Genomic DNA, 22,253 nt, shown 5'->3' on the forward strand with positions numbered 1-22,253 from the left:
TAGAGATGTAAGAGTACCTTGATAGATAGAATCAGGTGGATAAAAGACCGGAAGCCCATGTACACCTGGTTTTAGCTTACTTCCTAAGGAAAGATTGACGTAAGAATGTAAGAAAAGGTTAACACATTGGGGGAAGATGTCAAAGGATTCGCGAAGAGAACCAATTCCCCTGCCTAATGGTTGCAGCACGAGATGTGGAAATGAATGGAATACTCGAACCTCAGAGCATCACAAACGCCTGAAGTGCCGGGTACCTGACTTATAGATCTGTGGAAAGAAGCGTCAATGGTCTCGTCGTAAACAAGCATGTTCCCAGAAGGATTGTTTGGCTCAGCCCATGATAGTTCGTGGGGTAGCAGACCCGTTTCTTTCCACGACAGGTTGAGGCTTGGCTGCCTTTCTCTCTTTGATTACCGAATTGTTGGTTGAGAAGCAACATCGGTCGTCTTTGAATGTACAACAAGTTGCCGGAGTGCCCGTTGTTACCGGCCATGGAGACTCGTTTCTAGCGTCTAAAGTCGAGGTACGGGCTGCCCAACCGTTTTCCATACGGAGGATATAGAACCCCCAGAGGAGCTGAAAGCTTGAACGGAGCATGTACTCCGCAGGCATCGGCCCAGATCTGATCCATCTCTCACATGGTTTGATGGCAACTCGTATATGGGTCGACATGCAGGATGATACTAGTCTTGATGCTCACCGACCTAATCCCAATCGTCGTGGCGCCCTAATACGCTCCCTCGCATCTGCAGTCAAAGTCTTCTAGTGCGGTGCGTGGCACAGCCTCTGCCTATCATTGAATTGAACCATCGAAGCTGTAATAACGATAGACTCGGGATCTACGAGTCCACGACAATCAAGTAATTGGGCACCGCAAGAATAATCAGAATAATTGAGACGCAGTCAATGTCATGATGCGTTCAGCGAAGCTGCAAGGCGAGTTGCGGCTGAGAGCCGGACAATGCCGATCTCAGCTAACCACCCACATCCCGACTCTGCGGAAATGGTTGCCGCCCGTTCCCAGCTCTCGGTTCTCGCCTCAATGCTCGATTCCCTCTACATACAGAGATAGTATATCGCCTTCTCTTTTTCTTTGCCGAGGTGGAACGAGGCGCAACATCAACATCGTACCCGGCGCTATAAGTGCCGGTCCCGAGAAAACCTCACTCTTGGCAAACCCCCGGAGGCCGCGAATGCCACGAGCTCAACACCCCTGGTGGCGCTTCAGCCACCCGCAGAGGCGAATCTCCCTATCGACGTGGAAAAAAAAGGGGGGGCCGCCGCAGCATCTAGATTTGCTAGACTTCTGTCTACCCGCATCTAGAACCAACGGCCAGTAGCTTCACCTGAACGCTAACAGGCTCTTTCAGCTTGCGCCTGGCCTTAGGCTATTGGCATAAGCACAGCAATAGTCTTGCGGATGGAGTTCCCGATTCTGACGTGGAGCTGCGTTGGGTGGACCGATCTGGATTCAGCTGTCAGGGATGGACCTTGCCAACGCGGCTGGTGTTGGTGTTGTTGAAGCTATCGTGGACAGACTCAAAGAGAGCAACAGATTGATAGTGGTTCAAGAAATGAGTACTAGCGATGAAAATTGTTCCGCAAGAGTGAATGAATAAATAGTTCAAGTCAAACTTGCTCCCCTCCGCCAACTGTCTCAAACCCAGCAGCAGCCCAAACCCGTCCTCCCATCCCCTACATCACAATGGTCAAGCTCAACTCCGCCGTCTCCCTCCTGGCCCTGGGCTCCGGCGCCCTCGCCTTTGGCTACGGCCACCAGCCCAACCGCTACCCCGTCGAGGAATTCGTCACCTGTTCCACCAAGCTCGGCCCCCAGGTCAACCACCACGTCCAGACTCACTGGAACTACAAGACGAGGACCATCACCTTCACCGAGAAGTACACCACGACGCCTCACCCGACCGTCACGCCCACCAAGACCAAGACCAAGACCGTCACCAGCGTCGTCCACACGACCACCACGGAGCCGACTTCCACTGACGTCGCCACCATCACATCCACAAGTGAGCAAACTCCCCCCCTCCCATCCCATCAGCCGCCAAAGACTTCTCAGAAGCACTAACAGACAAACTCAACAACAAAAAGGCACCTCATACACAACCACAACCAACATCGTCACCGAAATAGACACGGAAACCGACACCGCAACCTCAACCACCACCCCCACAACCACCATCCCCGCCCCGGCAGACTTCACCCCCATCTCCCAGGAACCCGGCTTCGTCCCCCGCATCAAGGGCCGCTCCGCCAACAGCAACCTCTTCGAGCGCAGCAAGGACACCCTCCAGTGCAAGGGCGGCCACGGCGGCCCGCCCACCTTCTGGCCTCCCATGCATGCCCAGTCCGTCTCGTGCACAAAGTTCGTCGAGCCCGTTGTCGTCAAGCGCATCACCTACACCGCGAGGCCTCACACCAGGACCGCGCGTCCCAAGACCAAGACCGTCACCACGACGCTCAAGCAGACCCAGACGGAGACTGTCTACCCCTGCGACGTCACCAGCACGGTGACCGCGTCGACGACGACCGTCATCACTTCCGCAACTGAGTCCACCACAACCTCAACCACCACCACCACCTGTAAGTCAAAATCTCCTCCTCTTCCGCCCCCCCCCCGGACCCCTTGAACCCGTAGCCGCACCACACAGCAACAGAGTGCTAACCCCATCACCACACAGCCACCGAACTCGTCGTCGCCCCCCAGCAAACCTTCCAAGCCGTCTGCGGCCCCTCCAACCTCCTCTCCACCGCAAACGGCGGCCAGGGCGTCTCCAGCGTCAGCACCCAGCAGCCCGGCAACTTCGTCCCCGTCAGCGGCACCCTCAGCCCCTACGACTGCTGCGTCTTCTGCTTCAACACCGCCGCCTGCAGGGGCTCCATCTCCTTCTCCAGCGGGACCTGCTTCCTGGTCGTCGGCACCGACGGCGTCTGCCACGCGGGCCAGTTTTCCGGCATCGATCAGTACCAGACGGCTGCGGGGGCTTCCGGGACCACCGTTAGCAATGGGCCTTGCGGGCTTTTGGCCAACGCGGGGAGTGCTTAACTGAGTCGCTCAGTATGAAACGACTTGACGCATATCAACCTTGAAGCGCGATGATTATATAGAAAAAGACTTAATAGATGCTCATATAAGGACAGAATAGGGGGGAATTTGCATTATACCTTGATTTATAGATGTATATATCTCCATTCCAAGACTTGATCTGTCAATGCTCGAGCACTTTAATGCGTGTTGGTGAAGAAATCACTGTTTCTGCGAGATTAAGAGAAGCATGTAAAGCTGTTTGCCAATAAACCGAGGGAGACTTTAAGACTGTAAATGTATTAGTTCGTCTCAGCTTCACACAGAATCAACTACATGAATAGGCTGCTGATCGGTTGCTCCCATTCCTACTTCACAATCAACATCATCAACGAATGGCCTGCTGAACCCTTGGGTAGACCCGCACCATCTCCTGATACAGCTCCGGGTGGTCCCTCATCATAACCTGCGGATCCCAACCGGCAGCAACAAAGATGGTATCGATACCACTTCCCAACGGTGTAGTGAAGATGTGCGCAATCTGGAAGCCAATCAAGAACGCATAGGCCATGATAACGGCTGTGAATCCACCATCTCGATTGTACGGCGGGTCCGTCTCGAGGAGATAGAGGTAAGCCAAGAGGGCGCACGCATAGCCAATGAAGATGGCACCAAAGGAGAGGACGGGGCCGACAAGGCAGTCCTGCATCTGCTATTAGTAACTGCTCCCCTAGTGTAAAGGACAAGGTGACCTACGTTGATTAGAGCATCAATGCCGCGATCTTTGATCATCCTCCATGTATCCTTGGCAGAGGCGATGTATGCTTTGCCGTAGAGCGCAATGTGACAAAAGGCATACCGATTGACAAATTGCACGACCCATTCAATGATGCTGATGAGGCATGTCAGGATGCAAAAGATGGCATAGGCAACCCAGCCGCCGACACCGCCTTCGTTTGCGCCCTGAGACCGAGCAACGCTACACACTTGCTTCAGGAACTGGATGAAGGCGACAATGAGGCTGCCGAAGCAAATCGAGCCAAAGCTGTACGTGAGTGCTCTCTTGGCGGCGCCGCGAGTCGCCTTCCTGGGAAAGTTGTGCGGCGAAAAGTACCAAGATCCGTAGACACCGGCGATAATGGTGTGGACGGTGTTCTTGAGCCATTCAGAGATCCAAAACATGGCAAACGTGATGTAGACGACCAGACCAATCACCTTGCCATGGCTGCAATTGTTTCCCGAGACGGAGCATCGTGGATTGTCAGGCGAGGGTTCGTACGCGACGTAGATTGCAACGAGTGTGACTGAGAACCAAGCAGCCAATGCCGTCGCCACAAGGCCTCCGATGAGACTGACGATGTATACATGACCGTGTCTCTTGCTGACATCAATGCTCGTCTTGAGCATCAGCGCCGAGAAGGGAATCCGACCGATCCAGGTCCAGAACGCAAAGATGAGGAAGGCGGCAAAGATGAGGAAGACTATTCCTGCGGACCAGTATCCCTTGATCAAGTAGAAGATGGCCGTTCCGAGCGCCCATGCCAGGTTGAGGATGCCGGTGATCCAGATAAACTGCTTGGGAAAGATGCGTGCCAGCCAGACGTATCCGTATGAAAAGACAAAGGCGATGACCAGGCAAAAGGCGAAGAGTATAATGGTGTTGCTGTTGAGCGAGAAGCTGTTGAGGTCAGCATAGATGCCGTCGCCATGGAAGCCGCTGTTGTAGCCGTGGATGGCGATGCCTGAGACGGCCACGAAGCCTGCAAAGGCAAGCAGGAACTGGAATGTGATCATGATGATCAGCGAATGCACCACAACAGACAAGCATCAATTAGTCTTGACAACGTACAAGGAGTCCCGCCCACCAATCGTTGTACTTGGGCTTTTCCAACATGAAGGCATCGTTGAAGGAGTACTTCTCGTCGTTGGGCTGCGGAGGATTGAAGCTGTAGGGCGGCGGAGGTCCATACGGATGATCCTGATATTGGCCGTTTAGAGGCTGTTGGTTGCTGTTGTAGGCCGGGTTGTAAGGAGGAGCGCCGGGAGTGTAGCCGTTGTTGTTGCCGTATCCCTGGCTGTATGGCGCCTGGTTCTGGTTCTGATACTGATACTGGCCCTGGCCGGGATTCTGGAACTGCTGCTGGGGGTCGCCCTGCCGGTACTTTTCTGCTTCACCCATCATGATGATTGCAGCGATCGCTGACTGCGGCGTCCGGCGCGTGAGTGCTGGAGGAGTGGAAGAATGTTGGTGACGGAGTGAAGAAGGGAGAAGTCGAGAGCAGGGAGCACGAGTGTCGCCAGAAACAAGATCCATGCCACACAAGCAGCTGCAGGTACGGGCAAATAATTACAGCACCGTCACCACTGAAGATGCATGAGGTCATGGCGCCACAGCAGCTCCAATTAGCGGCTCTCAATCGGGAAGCGAGCTCCCCCATTCGCTGCAGCTGCGAGGTTACAGCGCCTTCAGGGATCTGGATTCACTGCGCGATCGGGGGGCGTTTGGCGCTAAGGGCGCCGTGCCGATCTGTTATCGGTATCGATTAGCCGAAGCTCATGTCGACCCGGCATTTTGAGCATCCGCCTGTGATGCAACATGGATTCTTCAATACAACAACTCAGCCGCCACAGGACCTCAACTTACTTCTCGTCTTGATCCTTGTTTCCCTCAGTCCCTTGATCTCAAGATACAGGCGCAATGACGAAACAATCCGCCGACACACACCCATCCGCGGCCACAAGCCCAATTCCTCCTCCTCCATACTGCCCAACAACAGCCTGCAATTCCGCATCGTCAACACGAGCTCGAATCGAACTGCCGCAGGCTGTCAACGTCACCCGATATTTCCGGTCCAGCTCCCACGGAAACTCTGTACTTGCGAGTTCAATTCTTCTTTCGTCCAGCGCCTTGACCAGGGCGATCTTCTTGTCCCCCGTGAAGAACACGCCATAATAGCGATTGAGGCCCTGGACTCTGATGGCCAGACCAGCTGGGGCACCGAATTTGACCATAAAGTTGGGGACGGTGACGCTGTAGTTGTCCCATTCTCGCGTGCCATGGACGATGATTCCCTCGCCTTGCCCTTGAGCAATGATAAATGCCCAGCTACTAAACTTATCGACTCCGTTGACCCACGCTCGATGCCAAAACTCGCATGGCTTCTGCAATGGTGGTCGAATCACCATATTCGGCACACCGGTCCACGAGAGGCTGTCGAGCCAGACGGTGCCTCTGAAAGAGTTTGACGTCCCGGAGCTTATCGCGATGCCAATCTTCTGGATAGGCTGGCTGTCCATCTCATCCGGGATTGTCCAGGTCAGTGGACTCTCTTCTCCAGGTCTCAACACGCGGAACGGTCCATCGACTGTAACCAAGTCGTCGTTCCGACTATACACTTTCAGCCTGAGCCCAACGACTACCTCTCCAACACCATTCGCACGTATCTTGGCTGTGACCGTCTGGCCGGGATATACGAGCGGCGACGCCATCAACTCGTAGGTCTTCATTTGTAAAACCTCTTTCGGGGTGAATGTTTGAGTCAGAATCTCGAGTTGGCCTTGTCCCTGGTCTAGACTCTCTACATCGACGGCCAGACCAGGACCGTGTAAGTTGTCAACTCGTTGCTGTAACGTAGCTGAGGCACCTTGATCAGCGTCCGACGTCCAAGCAAGTTGAAAACCCTGAGTGCTCCCTGGAAGGCTAAAGTGGAATTGAGCGCCACCTTTTGGAGGCTCGAGTTCTTCACGGCCAGCCAGACGACGCCCAATGTTGGCGATATCATAGGAGATTCGGGCAGCGTTGTTGATAGAATAGCCTCCATCAGCGCTGGAGATGAGAGCACGATCCGCCAAAGGCCCTCTCCAATCATACGGCCCATCAAAGGCCGACAGGCCAAGCATTAGGGCCACAAGACAGCCCACGTTGCCGGAGTTGCAGTCTGTATCCCAGCCGCAGGTGTTGACGATGTGCATGGCCTCATCAAAGTCGTCGCTCGCATAGAGCACAGTCATGATCATGATGGCATGGTTTGGAATGACGTGACAAATCCCGTGAAACTTGTCATAGCCAAACTCATCTTCGATCCTCTGACGAGTCTTGGTCCAGTCTCTGTCCTCGGCGACCCATGTCCGGACTTTGCCTATCACATGGGCAACGAGCGACGTCTCGGGAATGAAAGAAAGGCCGACGTCGAGGAGGTGGTTAATGTCCCTCGACACAAAAGCCTCTGCTTCCATTGCAGCCCACAACTGAGCCGCATACACAGCTTCACCATCATGGCTGACCGAGGCCGCAGCACGAGCGAGCTTGGCCGCCAGCTTGGGATTCCCGGGAGCTACCATAGCCCAGCCATCAATGAAGATTTGCGCGCCAATCTGTTCCGCAACTGTCTTGCCGTTTGTCTGAATGGCGCCGCTGAGGGGTGCAGGAATGCCTCGCTTCAGGTTCAAGAAGGCAGTGTGTTCGGTGGACATGCCTCTTCCTCCCCACCAGAATATGGTGCGATCCTCAATGACATTGTTCAGCCAGGTTTTGCCAATTTGCTCGGATGAGATGTCGGGGGAGTAGCCGTGCTCTTCTAGAGCCCTGACGAACTGAAAAGTACCCGAGACGTCGTCATCCGTGACGACGAGGGGATCGCCAACTTTTTCGTGAACGTAGCCGCGGATGTGGCCGAGCTCTTCAACTATCTGCTGGTGCGTCCAGCCTTCGAAAGGTCGTCCGACGTAGACGCCGATGAGTTTTCCAAGGACTCCTGCGTAAACCCTTTCCAGATAGTCATCTGGTATAGTGGACATGACAGCTCTTGGGGGAGCCTAGGTATGTACATCGGCTTCAGTTTGATCTTCGTGACAGAGATGGATGGATGCTTTGGTTGCAAGGTCGGTCCTGAAGTAGGATGTATGTAAGACGAACATTTGGACTAGATGCGTTTATTGTCTTATGTCATGTCAGCATCGGCTTGCATTGAACGAAGCTGATGGTCGAGCTGCTTCCCCGCATGCAAATCCCATGATAATCCCGAGAGGCGAGGGGGTGCCATTGAGAATTGTCCACGTCTGAATCCAGTAACATGACTGACTTGGCCTGCCTTGCCCAATCCACCTTCTGATATTGTTCATGGGGGAAATTCTGACGAGGATTCAAGTCTGCTTAGAATATGGTATCGGGTTGTGTGCACTCATTCACTGCCAAACGCTTCAGGAAGATGTCGCCTAACGGACCTCGAAGGAGGCAAAAAGGCAGAAGGTTTTTCGATGAACAAAAATAGCCACATATGCCAGGAGAATCTATATCTCCGCTATATCAGGCGTGCTCTTAGCAAACAAATTCGACGGATCAAGACGACGTTTCACCGCCCTTATGCGAACAATGCCCTCCCGTCCATAATACCCCAGCCCATCCCCCTTTGCAGGCGTCGAAAAGTTGATGTAATGCGAAGGCATAGCAAGCCCAGCCTTTGTCACACCATCAAACAGCCTGTCCGCCCACGCTCGCCCCTTCTTCATCCCCTCTTCATCATCAGGGTGCGCTGATGGGAAGATCCCAAACATCAGGTGCGGCTCGCGATTCTGGAAAGCTGCGTTTTCTTCAAAGGCGGCTCCGGATGCTCGCGTGCCAGCTCCGTGGCTGTCGTGCATGATAATCATTGATGTGGGCGTCGGTAAGGGCTCTGATATGATACGGCCAAGTTCCTCTGACCAGCCCGGCACGGAGATTGTTCGTTTGTGGTAGACGAGGTCTGCGTAGAGGACGGGCATGGGGATGGACAAGAGAAAGGCGTATGGAGTGGCTTTTCTGGACTGTCAGTTTTTTGCTTATACAGCAATCTGAGGACTGTGGCAAATGGTATAGGACTCACTTTCTGTGACCGCATTCATGATGACGGATCCCATGTTCAAGACACGCTCGAGATAATCCTTGGCCTCATCAAGATCACTCCGGTCCTCTTCCAGAGACCAATGGAAAAGATAGGAGAGCCAAGCGCCGTCGCCTTCAGCTCGGTTCATGACGGCTGCGTCTCCCGCAAATTTCGGCGGCTTCTTCCACGCATACAACTCATTCAGCTTTTGGGCGATTTGGGGTGTTTCTTCGAGAGGAAAGAGAATAAGCCCCGCCAAGCAATCCGGCCGCCGATGGACACGAACGCGAAGACAAGACACGACGCCAACAATTCCAGCACCGCCTCCGCGCAGAGTCCACAACAGATCCGGGTCACAGTCGGCATCATCCGTGTCCATGACACGCCCGTCAGCCAGCACAACCCTTCCACCGAGGATGTTGTCCACGCCCATTCCCATGATGCCATTCAGAGAGCTGTAGCCCCCGCCACAAGCCCATCCGACGTAGCCAACCGTGGTGGAAAATGCCGTCGGCGTAGTGAGTCCGTGGGTGTCTAGAAATCGCAACAAGTTTCCTCCCGTGACGCCTCCGTCAATGGTGACCGTCCTTCGATCAGCCGACAGCACCATCTTGTTCATGGAACGGACATCGAGGGAGACGTCCTTTGGTCCATGGGCGCGACTTCGACCGCCTTGGTCTACTCCTGAGTTGCGAATGGCCAATGTCAAGCCGTTTTGGGAAATGTAGCACACGGCTGCCGCGATCTGGGCTTCATCTGTCGGGCGGACGGTGGCTAGGGGGAGGGTCGTGATGGATCTGTCGTTGACTCTGTTTAATATGTCAAAGTCCGGAGAGGTGGCGGTGTAGATGTGAAGATTGGGAACTTGACGATGCAAATCGAGGAGAGCCGGTGCATCTTGCTCGATTGCTGCTGTGGAAGAAGCTCCTGGCGGAGGTGGGCTGTGATATTCCGGGCCAGCGGTGATGGAAGTCATTGTCTTGACCAATTATTCCAAGTGGGCAACGGCAAGCGGCTGCCTCAAGGTTCAAGCTCTACGCTCTGCAATGCCCTCAGTCCTACATACCTCGCATGAGGACAAGTGGTCTTTATACATGTAGTCTGAAAGCAAAGATGACGGACAGCTTTCATGTACGTTGGAGGTTGAAGATTGTCCGGGCCAGCATCTATAAGCTGACGTTCGCCACACCTTGTTTTCCAATATTATATAGTTTCGGAGACGGAAATCATCTTAAGGCCGGATTCGTCCGCAAATTATATCCGTGAGCTATGAAGAAAGTGAGAACTACAACGGCTGCATCTGATAGGATTGGTGAATGCCAAACATGCGGGTGAGAAAATAGGCGCAGACGGTTGATTGGCGTAGGATTCGGAGAACTACGTAAGTGGTGGAGGACGTCGCTTTCATGGAGATTGTCTTCCAGACTCCCACTAATGAAATCGGATAAGAGGGCTCACGCTAAAGCTCACAAGATTTAGAGGCTTTGCTCGGACCAAGGAAAGTCCCAATTATCAGAGTGCTGACGGGATGAAAGGTCTGACGCCGCCGTTCGAGTTTGTTGACGAACTGTCTGACATGAGCTGTGGACAAGAACTCTGATTACAAGGCAATCATACACCCAAAACAACACCCTACCCACAGGTGGGATCCGGAATAACGATAGCTGTACATGGCCTTGTGGAATGCCAATGGCGGTTCGGCTGGTAGGTATTTACACTATGAACACTCAATTGCCCGACACAAAAGGAAACATGCGGCGTTGATACACCTCTTCTTACTGTCCTGTTCTATATTCCCACGGTGCAGGTATATATGTGTCATCCTTTCCCGTCCATCACAGAGAGTACTGGAACTCGGCATTCTCCTTATCCGTCATGTCGAGGAACTCCTGGTTCTCAACCTTGGTATAAGACGGATCCGCCCGAATCAGGCTCTTCTTGAGATTCTGTCGCCGGTAGTACCACCAGATGAAGGCAAGATCAATGAGGCAAGCGCCCCAGCAGACCAAGATGGTGATCTCGGCCGGCCGGTACTCTGGTGCATCTTCCGGACGAAAAGTCTGTGGCCCTGGAAAAGGAGTCAGCAGGGCTGGTCAACGGGACGTTTGATGCGTGCATACCGATGATGTTGCCGACGCAGTATGCAACCAGATACATTGCTGCCACGGTTGTCTTCTTGGTCCATCCTACTCATCTATATTAGTATGTGATGTAAAGACTTCCATCAATCTTGTACTCACCGGCCACATTGGTAGAGATCAATGACAACAGCGCAACAAACGGCGTTGGGCTCGCCTAAAGTGTCGTTAGCCCAGGCTCACACTCATCTTCCTCTTCAGCAACCGTCAACTTACCTGTGTGAGATAGTAGCCAGCCAGTCGACCGGCAGGCTTGTCCAACGGGATCGCGACAATCATAATCACCCCAATCATCGCCACCACAAGTCCAGACATGCAAACCAAGATCCGGCTCCCCAGCCGATCACCCAGATATCCGCAAAGCAGCAAAGCAACAACCTCAACCGCTCCGCCAGGCGTCCCGTACAGCAGACTCTGCTGCGGCGTATACCCAAACGACACAATCAGCTGGCTGAAGAAGTTGGAGATGCCGCCATTCGGGATATCGGCGACGAGCGCATAAAAGACGAAGCCCCAGATGGCGGGATCGGTAAGGGCTTCTTTGACCTGGTGCCACTTGAAGTGCTTGTTTCCGATGCCCTGCTCGTTGACCTTGATGCGGTGGATGGCCAGCAGGCGCTCTTCTTTGGTGAGGAATCTTGCGTTGAGCTGGTTGTCGGGCATGACGAAGAGGAAGACGATGCCGATGGTGCTGGTCAGGACGCCGGTGAAGACGAAGATTGCCTTCCAGGGGGCGATGGAGAAGCCGTAGGTCGAGGCGCCGTGGGCGAAGCCGTACGCTACCAAGCCGCCGAAGATTTGGGCCTACAGACCATCAGCACTGGTAGCCAAGACGAATAAGGGTACAAGAGGCATACCCAGCCGTTGAAGCTGAACCATATACCCGTTCTGAAGCCTTGTTCTTTCTTGGTGTACCACTACACATTCTGTCAGCACGTAGAAATTGTATACGTTTATCGAGCACCCAACCATACCTGAGATACAAACAAAGCAAAGCCGGGCGTCACAGCTGCCTCAAAGACGCCCAAGAAGAGCCGAATGACAACAGCGCCCCCAAAGTTCTCCGTGACAGCAAAGAGAGACAGGACGACTCCCCACATGATGATGTTGAAGGCGGAGTACTTGGCGAGAGGAAGACGTTGCAGCAGACGATTCGTCGGAAACTCCCAGCCCAAATATCCTGCGCGGCACATGAACTATTAGATTTGTGTCGCGAATGGTCATCATTCGGTGTGCTTACCAAAGTAAAAGAGACTTGACAGCCATTGATAGTTGTCCCCCTTGAGCTTTAGGTCATCTTTCAGTCCCATGATGCTCGCATACGACAGTGTCGTTTCTAGTAAACGTCAGAAACGCAACACATGTCCGATTTCGAGATGACTTACTGTCAAGATAGTTGAGGCCGTAAACAAGACACATGAGCTGCACAACGAAGACCGTCAATTATGTGGCCCGCCAACCTCGAGGTAGACGTGACTTACAGGCATGAGATTCCAGTCAATCTTGCGCAGCAGCCGCCGCTCCGTCTCCTCATCAAGATGCAGAGCTGCCGTGTCCAACCCAGCAACAGCATTAAGTGCCTCATCAGCATCGATTTCAATGACTTCGCCCTTTTCCGCAACACCCAGCGTCGGCGTCTGCTCAAGACCGAGCTTTTCCGTCTTGTCCACCGTGTCGGCAGCCATGTTCAACAACACAAAGGGAATATGCAAAGAAGACAAAATGATACTTTTACGGCTTCAAAGAGATGGGGACAACAGCGTCTATTAAACCGTACAGGATGGCCGATCTAATACTACCTCACCCTGTGGTATATAGCTATGTCTCGGACCTTGGGTGCTCGCATGCATGTAGGCCGAACCCCGCACGCTCTCTCCTCACAGATAATCACCCCTGCAACATGCCTTACCAGGAAGACGATCTCGCAGGCAAAAGAGGCAAAAGATAAGACATGACCTGACAAGATGGGGGGTTTCCGTGCTGCCGATTTGTTGCTGGAAGCTCCCGGCATCAAACCGATATCAGGCAATTGAGCACGGCATTAGTGCACAGCGCTACAGCTGAAAGAGGGGATTTGGTCTGTCTTGCCTGCGCATTATCTCCATCTTTAGAGGAGGAAGAGGAGATATCGAACAGGCATCTGAACTCGGTATCGTACCCCGTTACACAAAGTGTGGGGAAGGCAAGGAGGAGATATGATAATGGACTAGATGCAGCAGCTGATAGATGGTTAACGCAGAGATCGTCATGTGTGTTACTCGATCATGGAGGGAGCCGTCGGAAACAAGTGGTATCAATGGCACGATATTGCCGGGATGGACCTGGTCGTATCTCGGGCATGCAGTACCCCACTGCTGAAGATAGCAACGACGGTTCCGCCGGGAAATCATTTGACGACGGCAGTCAAGTTGAAGGTGAGTTATCCAAGGTTGATGGGCGTTGAGAGAGCTGTGAGATTGGGCAAAGCGAGGGATCTGCCTAGGGTTGGTGGGTTGTCCAAGAGCTTGTATAAAACCGCCGTACCTGCATGGAGCTTGTCGGCCAAGGCATAAAAGTAATGTGCTGTAGCTTCAGCTGAGCGTGAAAAGAACCATTCACCACATGGAGCTTGAATTCATGCTTGTTTCAAAGGCTCGGGAGGACCCCTATCTACCTATACACGAAGCTGGGTCCCTGCTATCTCGGGATTCCATTTTCTATGGGCCATAGGGTAAAACCGGAGGCGAAAAGGACAGTAGAAGTGAGGAATCTTCTACGATGGAGCTGACGCCACGCCGGCATCACGCTGACGCGCCGAAGAGGCGATATAAAAATGTTTCTACCTCTTATTTTCAATAAACAAATTGATCATCATTTCCAATGCAATTGCTATCCTGATCTCTGAAAAATGGCGTCCAGTGCCTCAATGTGTCGAACCACGTATCTGCATGCACTCGCAAGCCCAGCACGACGAGCCAACCTCGGCAAAGCCTACATCCGCCTCCTCCGAATCACAAGCAGGTGTTCAAGATGTTATAGCGTTCAGACAATATCCAAGCAAGGTAAGCTCGTCTCATAACCACAAGTAGACAAAGTCAAAATCCTGCAAAGCTCCAACTTCGATATTCCTCAGACACCAGGAAACAAAGAGTCGTGATACTGGGCTCCGGATGGGCCGGATACAGCTTCGCCCGCACCCTCGACCCATCCAAATTCGACCGCATCGTCATCTCTCCCCGGGGCTACTTCGTCTTCACGCCCCTTCTCGCCTCGACATCCGTCGGGACCCTCGAGTTCAGAGCCGTGCTCGAACCCGTCCGGCGTCTACCAGGCGGCGTGCGCTTCTACCAAGGCTGGGCCGACGACGTCGACTTCTCCCAAAAGGTCATCCGCGTCGAAGCCAATGCCGTCGGCGGCCTCCCCAGCGAAGTCCTATCATCAACGGTACCCGTGAAACCAGAAGCCAAAAAAGGCGACATATTCAATGTCGGGTATGACAAGCTCGTCATCGCCGTGGGCGCCTACAGCCAGACCTTTGGCATACCAGGCGTGAGGGATCATGCACACTTCCTACGAGACGTGGGCGACGCGCGCCGCATCCGACTCCGAGTCCTCTCCCTGTTCGAACAGTGTTCGTATCCGACTTCGCAAGGCAGCAGCAGCACGCATGTCGCAGAGGGCTCGCTCTCAGAGGCCGACAAGCGATCGCTGCTACACTTTGTCATTGTGGGCGGCGGTCCCACGGGGATCGAGTTTGCCGCGGAGCTGCACGACCTGATCCACGAGGACCTCAAGAGGCTGTATCCCGAGCTGATGCCGCTGGTGCGCATCACCGTCTACGATATCGCGCCCAAGGTGTTGCCCATGTTTGACCAGGCGCTGGCGCAGTATGCCATGGACACGTTTGCCCGTCAAGGCATACAAGTCCGGACCAAGCACCATCTGGAGCGTGTGAGGATAGCTGACGGAGTTCTTGGGAGTGCACACGGTGGCCTGAGCATCAAGATCAAGGAGTACAGCGAAGAGGTGAACGCCGGGTTGGTCGTCTGGAGCACGGGGCTGATGCAGAATCCGTTTGTGGAACATCTAGTCGGCAAAGAGTTTGCCATCGCCCAGGACAAGGACTTCCAAAAAGGAGAAGACGCCCAACGACACCGTCTCGTGAAGGACCCCAAAACAGGCGGCATCCTCACCGACGCTTACCTTCGTGCTCGTATAACCGACAGCGCGACCTCACAACCTCCTCCTGACGCCGCCGGTGACACTCCAAAGCCCGTCATGTCCGACGTATTTGTCATTGGCGACTGCGCAGTCAACGAAAACGACCGGTCCCTCCCAAAGACAGCACAAGTGGCCGCTCAACAGGCCGGCTACCTCGCAAAGCACCTCAACAAGGCCACGCAAGACGGCTCCCTCGGCGCAGTCGACGTCAGCAGCACCTGGAAGCCGTTCAAGTTCCGCAACTGGGGCACGCTGACATACCTCGGCGGCTGGAAGGCGATTCACCAGAGCTCGGCGGACGAGCTGCGGGGATGGGTCGCCTGGGTCGTGTGGCGAGGGGCGTACTTGACGAGGAGCATGAGTCTGCGGAACAAGATGATGGTGCCTGTGTATTGGTTTGTGTCGTGGGTGTTTGGGCGAGACATTTCGCGGTTTTGAACTAAAGGCGTTCAGCTGGCGATGATGTGTCCGGGTCTAGATGTCGTATTACAGGAGCACAGACTCATGTGCGTCACGGAGAAGCAGTGCCGCGCATTCTTTGGGGTGTTGGAGAAGTAGACGGCTGAGCTGACGTCCTCAGTCTCTGGTGATGATGATTGAACGTAAAAGTCATTTTCCCTCTACGGTATACAACTCGCCTTAGAGTCGTTAGTGATGGGAGATTTGCACATAATTAACCACTCAACTCCATGTATAGGTAGCTCTCATAGCTCAAACTCGAAACAATTAGTCGCATATGGTTCGCCCCAGCACATAGAGGAGCGGAGCATACATGACGCAAAGATTATAAAGCCATGAGATCGAAGCCCAGCAATGGAACCATTGCTCTGGAATGCAGCAGAACTCGATAGACCAGAATGATGTCCCCAGACCTCGGCCATTGGACCGCCCTCAGCTCCCCATCAGGAAAAGTTTGCTGCGACAAGGCATCAAGTCCGGGAGTTGTACTGTACACGTAGGACGAATCTCGGCAAGGAGAATAAACTGGAGTCTGGAAATAAAACGAAAATAATCGCCCCTCAGATCCATCTTGGAAGCTGTGTTTTGTGTTGTGTTTTGTATGTCTTGTGCCATCATTGCCGAATCGCCGATAGATTTTAGGAGATAACCTGGAGGATACTGAGTCGCGTTTTGATTATTAACACGGCTGAGACCCAGATTGGAATTTTTTTGACAGCTTGATTATACTACGCATATGGAGATCCATCCAGGGGTCAATTTGTCATGCACGACATTCTCCTCTGTCCGGAATGCCATTCCATCCAATTTTTCCCTCCAGCTCCTTTTTTTCGAGCTTAAGCATTATTAAGCCATCATTATGGAAGAAACTGGGCAACTTCGTCCGCACTCGAACGATTCGAAGCCAAATTTAGCCACACAAACTCATCACCTTACCAATCGGAACAAGACCTCAACCATCCAAGCAAACGCCGCATTAGTGCCAAGTTGCCAACAAGCAGCTTCAGCTTCCACAACAACTCCGAAGAGAATCTGGGGTAATTACCATCTCATCACGGAGTTCGCCTAGCGCAGCATTCTAACTGGCCAATTCGACAATTACCGGGTTAAGACAACAGTAACAGAAAAGATGCCGAATTGCCCCAATGTCGGAGTTGAGACTAACTGTGCTACCACATTGTTGCTGTCCTGGGGGTTCGCTTCGATCTAGCGTGGGCCTCGTCCGTGCAGTTCTAGGTAGTTCTAACCCCCTTTTCCCTTGCCTTAGTACGGATAGTGTTAAGTTATCGTCACGCAACTTCTCGGAAGAAGGCTTGTCTTGTCAAAATGTGGATATCGACAACTAAAGTTGCATAGCTATGACCGACTGATCCACCAAAGAAGGCGGCATCCCCAGTTCTACCCTCTCTTGCCTCTCCACGCCCCTGTCAGTAAAAAAAGACATAAATGTGAAGATGCCCCGGAGATTCCATTCAAATCCACCCAACAACCTCTCCCATATCACCTCCATACCCAGCAGTTCAGACTTGAATCCACAACATTAGCATATCTCAAACCATTTCCCACATAACCAAATAAACAACAACTCACAATGACTCTCCCCCAGACCACAAAGGCCATCGTCAAGAAAGCCACCGGCAAGGTCGCCATCGAAGATGTGCCCCTCCCCAGACTCCGCGAAGACTGCGTCCTCGTCAAGACAAAGGCCGTCGCCATCAACCCCACGGACTACAAGTCCATTGACATTGAGGACCCCAGGACCATTGGCGCGCGGTGCGGGTGCGACTTTGCGGGCGAGGTTGTCGCCGTTGGGGCCGGAGTGGACAACTTCAAGGTTGGGGACCGCATTGCGGGCATGAACCCTGGCATGTAAGTCTCACCGCCGTGTTAAACTGATCTTGTCGTCAAATTTCTGGCGAGCTCATACTACCTTGTAACTTGTATGTTCAATGGGTTGTCTGAATGAGAGACCAACATGTCTATAGCAACGCCATGGAGCACGACGACGGCTCGTACGCAGAATACTCCATCAGCCAGGCAGACGTCCAATTCCACAACCCCTTCAGCGACGAAGAAGGCGCCTCCCTCGGCATCTCGACCTTTACAGTCGTACGTCCATCCTCACCCTCGTCCCCTCGTCCAAACAAATCCATCCACTAACAGTCAACAAAAGGGCCAAGGCCTCTACCAAAGCCTCAAGCTCGCCCTCCCCTCAGACCCCCTCCCCACCCCGGAACCCGTCCTCATCTACGGCGGCAGCACCGCCTCGGGCATCCTCGGCATCCAGTTCGCCAAGCTCTCCGGCTACAAGGTCATCACGACGGCCAGGCCGCACAACTTCGAGTACCTCAAGTCGCTCGGCGCCGACGCCGTCTTCGACTACCGCTCGCCCACCGTCGTCGACGACATCCGCGCCGCCGCGGGCGACAAGCTCAAGGTCGCCTGGGACTGCATCTCGCTCAACGCCTCGGCCAAGATCTGCGCCGGCGCGCTCGCCGACGAGGGCGGCAAGCTGGGCATGCTGCTAGGCATTGATACCTCGGTCGTGCACTCGATTAACCCCAACATTGAGATCTTGTCCACGCTGGGGTACTCCATCTTTGGGAAGCCGTATGATCGGTATGGCCTCAAGTCGGAGGGCAGTGCGGAGGATAACGAGTTTGCAAAGGAGTGGCGCGATTTGACCGAGCAGCTGTACCGTGAGGGCAAGGTTAAGCCGGCGAGGATTGAGCTGAACCGCGGTGGAAGTGGTCTCGAGGGCGTTTTGAAGGGATTGGATGAGCTGAGGAATGACAGGGTTAGCGGCGTGAAGCTCATCTACACCATCTGAGCTGTCACGAGATGTTTGTATCATGTCTGGATATGAAAACACAGATTGTAGGCTGTGACAAGATATATGACGCATGGATATGAGAACACAGATGAGTGAAATCACCAGGACTACCTAGTCTAGCTGAAAGCGCCGCAAATGCATGTCGGTCTAAAGGTGTCAACGTGAAAGCGCTGAGAATTAATGCAATCAAACCATCAAGTAAATCCCTTCCCAGAATATTATACATAGGCGTATGTATAAGTTTTCGCCGTGTCCCAAAGTCCCTGCATGCCCAGTGCATGCAATCCTATAATTCCTCACGGGGTATCTTATCCGTTCAAATCACCGTTTTTTTGTTCTTGTTCGCAGAGCCCTTGCTCAGTCGTCGTCGACACTATTTAAGCCCACTTGCCGAGGAGGGCCATGATGGCGCAGCCGAGGTAGAGCGAGACAAGCATGAATGTCAGACGCTTCTTGTCCTGGGTGCGGTAGGGGTTGAAGAGGAAGTCGCGGGCAATCATCTCGACGAAGCCGGTGTAGATGAGGATGCCGGCAGAGGTGGCATCGAGGACGCCGGACACGACGTTGGCCGTGAAGGAGCCGCTGTTGTAGGTGGTGCGGACGCCGAGGCCAATGGCGATGGCGATGGGAGTCGTCAGGCCGTAGGCGAGGCACAGGGCCCAGGGCATCCAGCGCAGGTGCTTGGGGAAGGGGATGACGCTGAGGCGGGCGCCGATACCCAGGCCCTCAAAGGCCTGGTGGAAGACGATGACGGGGTACAGGGTCGTGAACTCGTCGCCGACGACGCCCAGGTTGAGGCCGATGATGACGCTGTGGAAGAGGACGCCGAACTCGAGGATCAGGAAGGCGGCGATCTGCGACTGGAAGCCCATAGCCGCCTGCTGGGTGTCGCCCTCGATGTGCTTGAGCTCTTCGACGTCAAAGGTCGGGCTGGAGGGAGTGCCCTTGTCGCTGGTGGCGCCGTCGGGGCCGCGCTCCTCGATCTTTCGGTTGGGGGAGATGGCGCCGTCCTGGTCGGCAGAGTGAAGGCCGTGGTGGTCGTGGTGGCCGCCGGAGGTGATGGTTCCCTCGACCTGGACGTGGGCCATCTTGTATTTCCTGTCGACGTAGTACTCGGCCAAAAAGTCCATGAGGAAGATGACCATGGCGGAGGTCATGGCAATCGCAGGCGGCCAGGTGTATTCGGCCCAGCCACCGGTCAGGCCAACGCAGCTGGCGGGACCAATCTCTTCATAGGAAGGATCGAGGAGATGGATGAAGGCAGTGGCAATGATGACACCGGCACCAAAGTAGCGGGCGAAGAGGTACACGTAGAGGGGGATACGAAGCTTGCGGACACGAGTGGCCATGACAGGGAAGAGAGTCGTCAGCGTGGAGGTGGCTAGGATGACGAAGAGGGCCGAGACGCGGAGGCCCAGACGTCCGTTGTACTCGTTCTCGCCGGCATTGAGGTAGCAGATGATGTCCTTGGGGTCAGCCGAGTCGAGGTCGACCGAGTTGGGGTTGAACTCGTCCGCCATGGTGGCAGCAGGGAGTAATCCTCAAAAGTTAAGAAAGTAGTAGTAATAAGAGTTGAGGAATGCTCGAATGTGATGAAGATCTGTGACGAAGAGATGGGATGGGTGGTGAAGAAATAGGGACAGAGAAGAGCAGAGAGAAGGGGAAAGGAAAAGTTGGCAAGGTTGGGCTGCGGGCGTATTTGAGTGCAGACGTGAGGCGGGTGAGCCAACGCCCAGCTCCACTGGATCCTTCGACCAGGCGGCCGGCAAAACCGTATGGCGGGCCAGCCGCTCAGCCTCCCGCATGCCAGCAGCGAGGCTGGCCAACCGCCGAGCAAACGGCTCGAGTCCTCCGGGGTGGAGATGGCCTCGGGGCGTCCCCTGGCTGACTATTGGAGCGCACGGATGGTCTCGATGCCGGGCCTTGCGCCTTATCTAGAGTAGCAGGTCGTTAGTTTTGATGGGCATCATGTCGAGTAGCACGAGGACCATGATGGCCAGGGTGGTTGGGCCAGCCTGGGACACCGAGGAGGGAACATGGACATACAAAGTACGAGTATGTACCTCACGGAGGATGCCACAAGAACAAGAACAAGGCTCAGCTAGTCACCCTTCTCGGATCTGTGACTCAAATGGACGGTCGAGTAGGTTCTGGCCGAGGCCCGGCGGAGCTGATGCAAGGGGGTTTCTGATTTTGGCCAAAGCCATGTGCGTGCTCTCGAGGTGAGACACTTTTTGACAAGTTGTATGACTCTCTACGGAGAAGTCCTTTGTACATTTAGACTTTCCTTGTCCCTCTTGCGTGTGCTGTTGGCGGCATCTCTTCTCCACCGCCAGAAACTAAGACACAACATGCATGAGAGGCAACAGGAAGAAACAAGGTGGAGGAAAAGAAAGATGATAAAGTGGATGCTTGTTTCAAAATTTTCCATCTTGGCACATCTTTGAATTTTGATTTCTTTCTATTTTCTTCCTCTTTGGTTCCTTTCCTCTGCTGTGTTTCCTTTCATCGTGAGGCCATTTCATCATGTTTTCTCCTCCTCCTCCTCTTTCTCGCCGAGTGTGGCTGAGAACCTTGATGGCCACGCAAAAAGGGCGCCTACCAAGTCTAGGGCCATGGGTGGTGAGAACCTTGATGGCCGCCTTGGTGCTGATGGCTGATGGGCTGTCAGCCAATGACAGGCCCCCAAATGACAGGCAGCTCCAACATGAAAGTGATGTGACCATCACAGGTTCCATTCTGTGAGATTGCTAGAACGAGCCTGTCTCCATACATTCTACATAGATGATGAAAAGGTTTTCACTCCCCTGCTCCGTTACCCGAGTCCCATCTTCGGAAAAGGCCGCGGATCTTTTCTGCCGCGTAGAGAAGACTGGAGTTGGGTGTGTACCCTCGCCTCGTGGCCAGAGCGGTGCGAGTATTCGAAGGTAAAGTATCTGTGCGATGTTGGTGGCGGCAGATGGTTGGACAGAATTTTCCAGACCGCAACATTGCTTTTGTGTGTGCTACAGCGACGAGTCTTCGAGATCATGAAGAGTGGTGGGAGAGGGGTCGGCCCATTACACAGACGCGGAGCTGGGTGGCACAGGATGGATTTCATGGAGTAATGAATACAAATAGTGCTCCAATAGGGGAGAAAATGGTACGATAGGACTCCGTACAGAATGGTGTGTACTTGGTATGTTTCTTCTGCCTGTGGATTTCTTCGATAATGGGGTACCGTTGGGGGCCAGCTGGACCACCTCGACCATCCGCCGTCGCATAGAACGTCTGATTATTTGCCATCAACGCAAAGGTCATAGTCCTCCATGGCCCCTGTTTCTGCAGCATCCAAGTTCCTTTCTTCTTGCGCAAACATCACTTTGCTCGAGCACTATCCTGTGTCAGACTTGAAGCCTCGAAGACGACGAGGTCAAACAACTCCCGAGGCCTCTGCTCAAAGCACCACATAGAGGTCAAAGCGGTATGGCACCAAGTTCAATTTTTTTTTTTTTTTTCGAGAAGAAACGGTGAAGGGTCTTGTCGAACGTCTTTGTTTCATTCATTGCCCCAAGTGTTGTCTTGTGTTGGCATGGTGTTGTGTTCCCGACCCTTTTGTGGATGCAACTGTTTTCACATGTATTGCATCCCGAGCACAACAAACCCGCTTCCACGACTTGCTCGTGTCGCGCAGATATTGTTCCTGATGCAACAGACGATGACAAATCGAGTGATCAACAGGG

At 53.7% G+C, this 22,253-nt stretch overlaps 7 protein-coding genes across 7 annotated transcripts; 3 read left to right on the plus strand and 4 right to left on the minus strand.

Moving 5' to 3' along the window:
- Positions 1-1,705: 1,705 nt before the first annotated feature.
- On the plus strand, positions 1,706-3,061 carry CCMA1212_010032 (uncharacterized protein; the record flags this gene model as incomplete). The annotated part of the gene is made up of 3 exons (XM_073707087.1): positions 1,706-2,024; positions 2,107-2,598; positions 2,697-3,061. 3 exons carry the CDS (start codon positions 1,706-1,708, stop codon positions 3,059-3,061), a joined length of 1,176 nt encoding a protein of 391 aa, XP_073554437.1.
- Positions 3,062-3,428: 367 nt separating this feature from the next.
- Positions 3,429-7,844, minus strand: CCMA1212_010033 (Protein PNS1; the record flags this gene model as incomplete). Its single annotated transcript, XM_073707088.1, has 4 exons — positions 5,764-7,844; positions 4,890-5,266; positions 3,797-4,819; positions 3,429-3,743 (listed from the first exon to the last, which is right to left on the minus strand). Exons 1-4 carry the CDS (start codon positions 7,835-7,837, stop codon positions 3,429-3,431), a joined length of 3,789 nt encoding a protein of 1,262 aa, XP_073554438.1. The 5' UTR covers positions 7,838-7,844.
- Positions 7,845-8,329: 485 nt separating this feature from the next.
- Positions 8,330-9,877, minus strand: CCMA1212_010034 (uncharacterized protein; the record flags this gene model as incomplete). The annotated part of the gene is made up of 2 exons (XM_073707089.1): positions 8,330-8,837; positions 8,898-9,877. 2 exons carry the CDS (start codon positions 9,875-9,877, stop codon positions 8,330-8,332), a joined length of 1,488 nt encoding a protein of 495 aa, XP_073554439.1.
- Positions 9,878-10,736: 859 nt separating this feature from the next.
- CCMA1212_010035 (uncharacterized protein) lies at positions 10,737-12,724 on the minus strand (the record flags this gene model as incomplete). The annotated part of the gene is made up of 9 exons (XM_073707090.1): positions 10,737-10,969; positions 11,022-11,087; positions 11,142-11,196; positions 11,256-11,843; positions 11,897-11,956; positions 12,014-12,219; positions 12,280-12,375; positions 12,425-12,461; positions 12,521-12,724. The coding sequence occupies 9 exons, from the start codon at positions 12,722-12,724 to the stop codon at positions 10,737-10,739; spliced, it is 1,545 nt and encodes a 514-aa protein (XP_073554440.1).
- A 1,202-nt stretch (positions 12,725-13,926) lies between these two features.
- CCMA1212_010036 (putative NADH dehydrogenase) lies at positions 13,927-15,677 on the plus strand (the record flags this gene model as incomplete). Its single annotated transcript, XM_073707091.1, has 2 exons — positions 13,927-14,080; positions 14,152-15,677. 2 exons carry the CDS (start codon positions 13,927-13,929, stop codon positions 15,675-15,677), a joined length of 1,680 nt encoding a protein of 559 aa, XP_073554441.1.
- Positions 15,678-17,289: 1,612 nt separating this feature from the next.
- Positions 17,290-18,528, plus strand: CCMA1212_010037 (Protein TOXD; the record flags this gene model as incomplete). Its single annotated transcript, XM_073707092.1, has 3 exons — positions 17,290-17,567; positions 17,684-17,807; positions 17,872-18,528. 3 exons carry the CDS (start codon positions 17,290-17,292, stop codon positions 18,526-18,528), a joined length of 1,059 nt encoding a protein of 352 aa, XP_073554442.1.
- Positions 18,529-18,908: 380 nt separating this feature from the next.
- CCMA1212_010038 (Zinc-regulated transporter 1) lies at positions 18,909-20,051 on the minus strand (the record flags this gene model as incomplete). The annotated part of the gene is made up of 1 exon (XM_073707093.1): positions 18,909-20,051. One exon carries the CDS (start codon positions 20,049-20,051, stop codon positions 18,909-18,911), a length of 1,143 nt encoding a protein of 380 aa, XP_073554443.1.
- Positions 20,052-22,253: the final 2,202 nt, after the last annotated feature.

This window comes from Trichoderma ghanense, assembly GCF_004382785.1.
Source record: "Trichoderma ghanense strain CCMA-1212 chromosome Unknown scaffold_21, whole genome shotgun sequence".
Classification (NCBI taxonomy): Eukaryota; Fungi; Ascomycota; class Sordariomycetes; order Hypocreales; family Hypocreaceae; genus Trichoderma; species Trichoderma ghanense.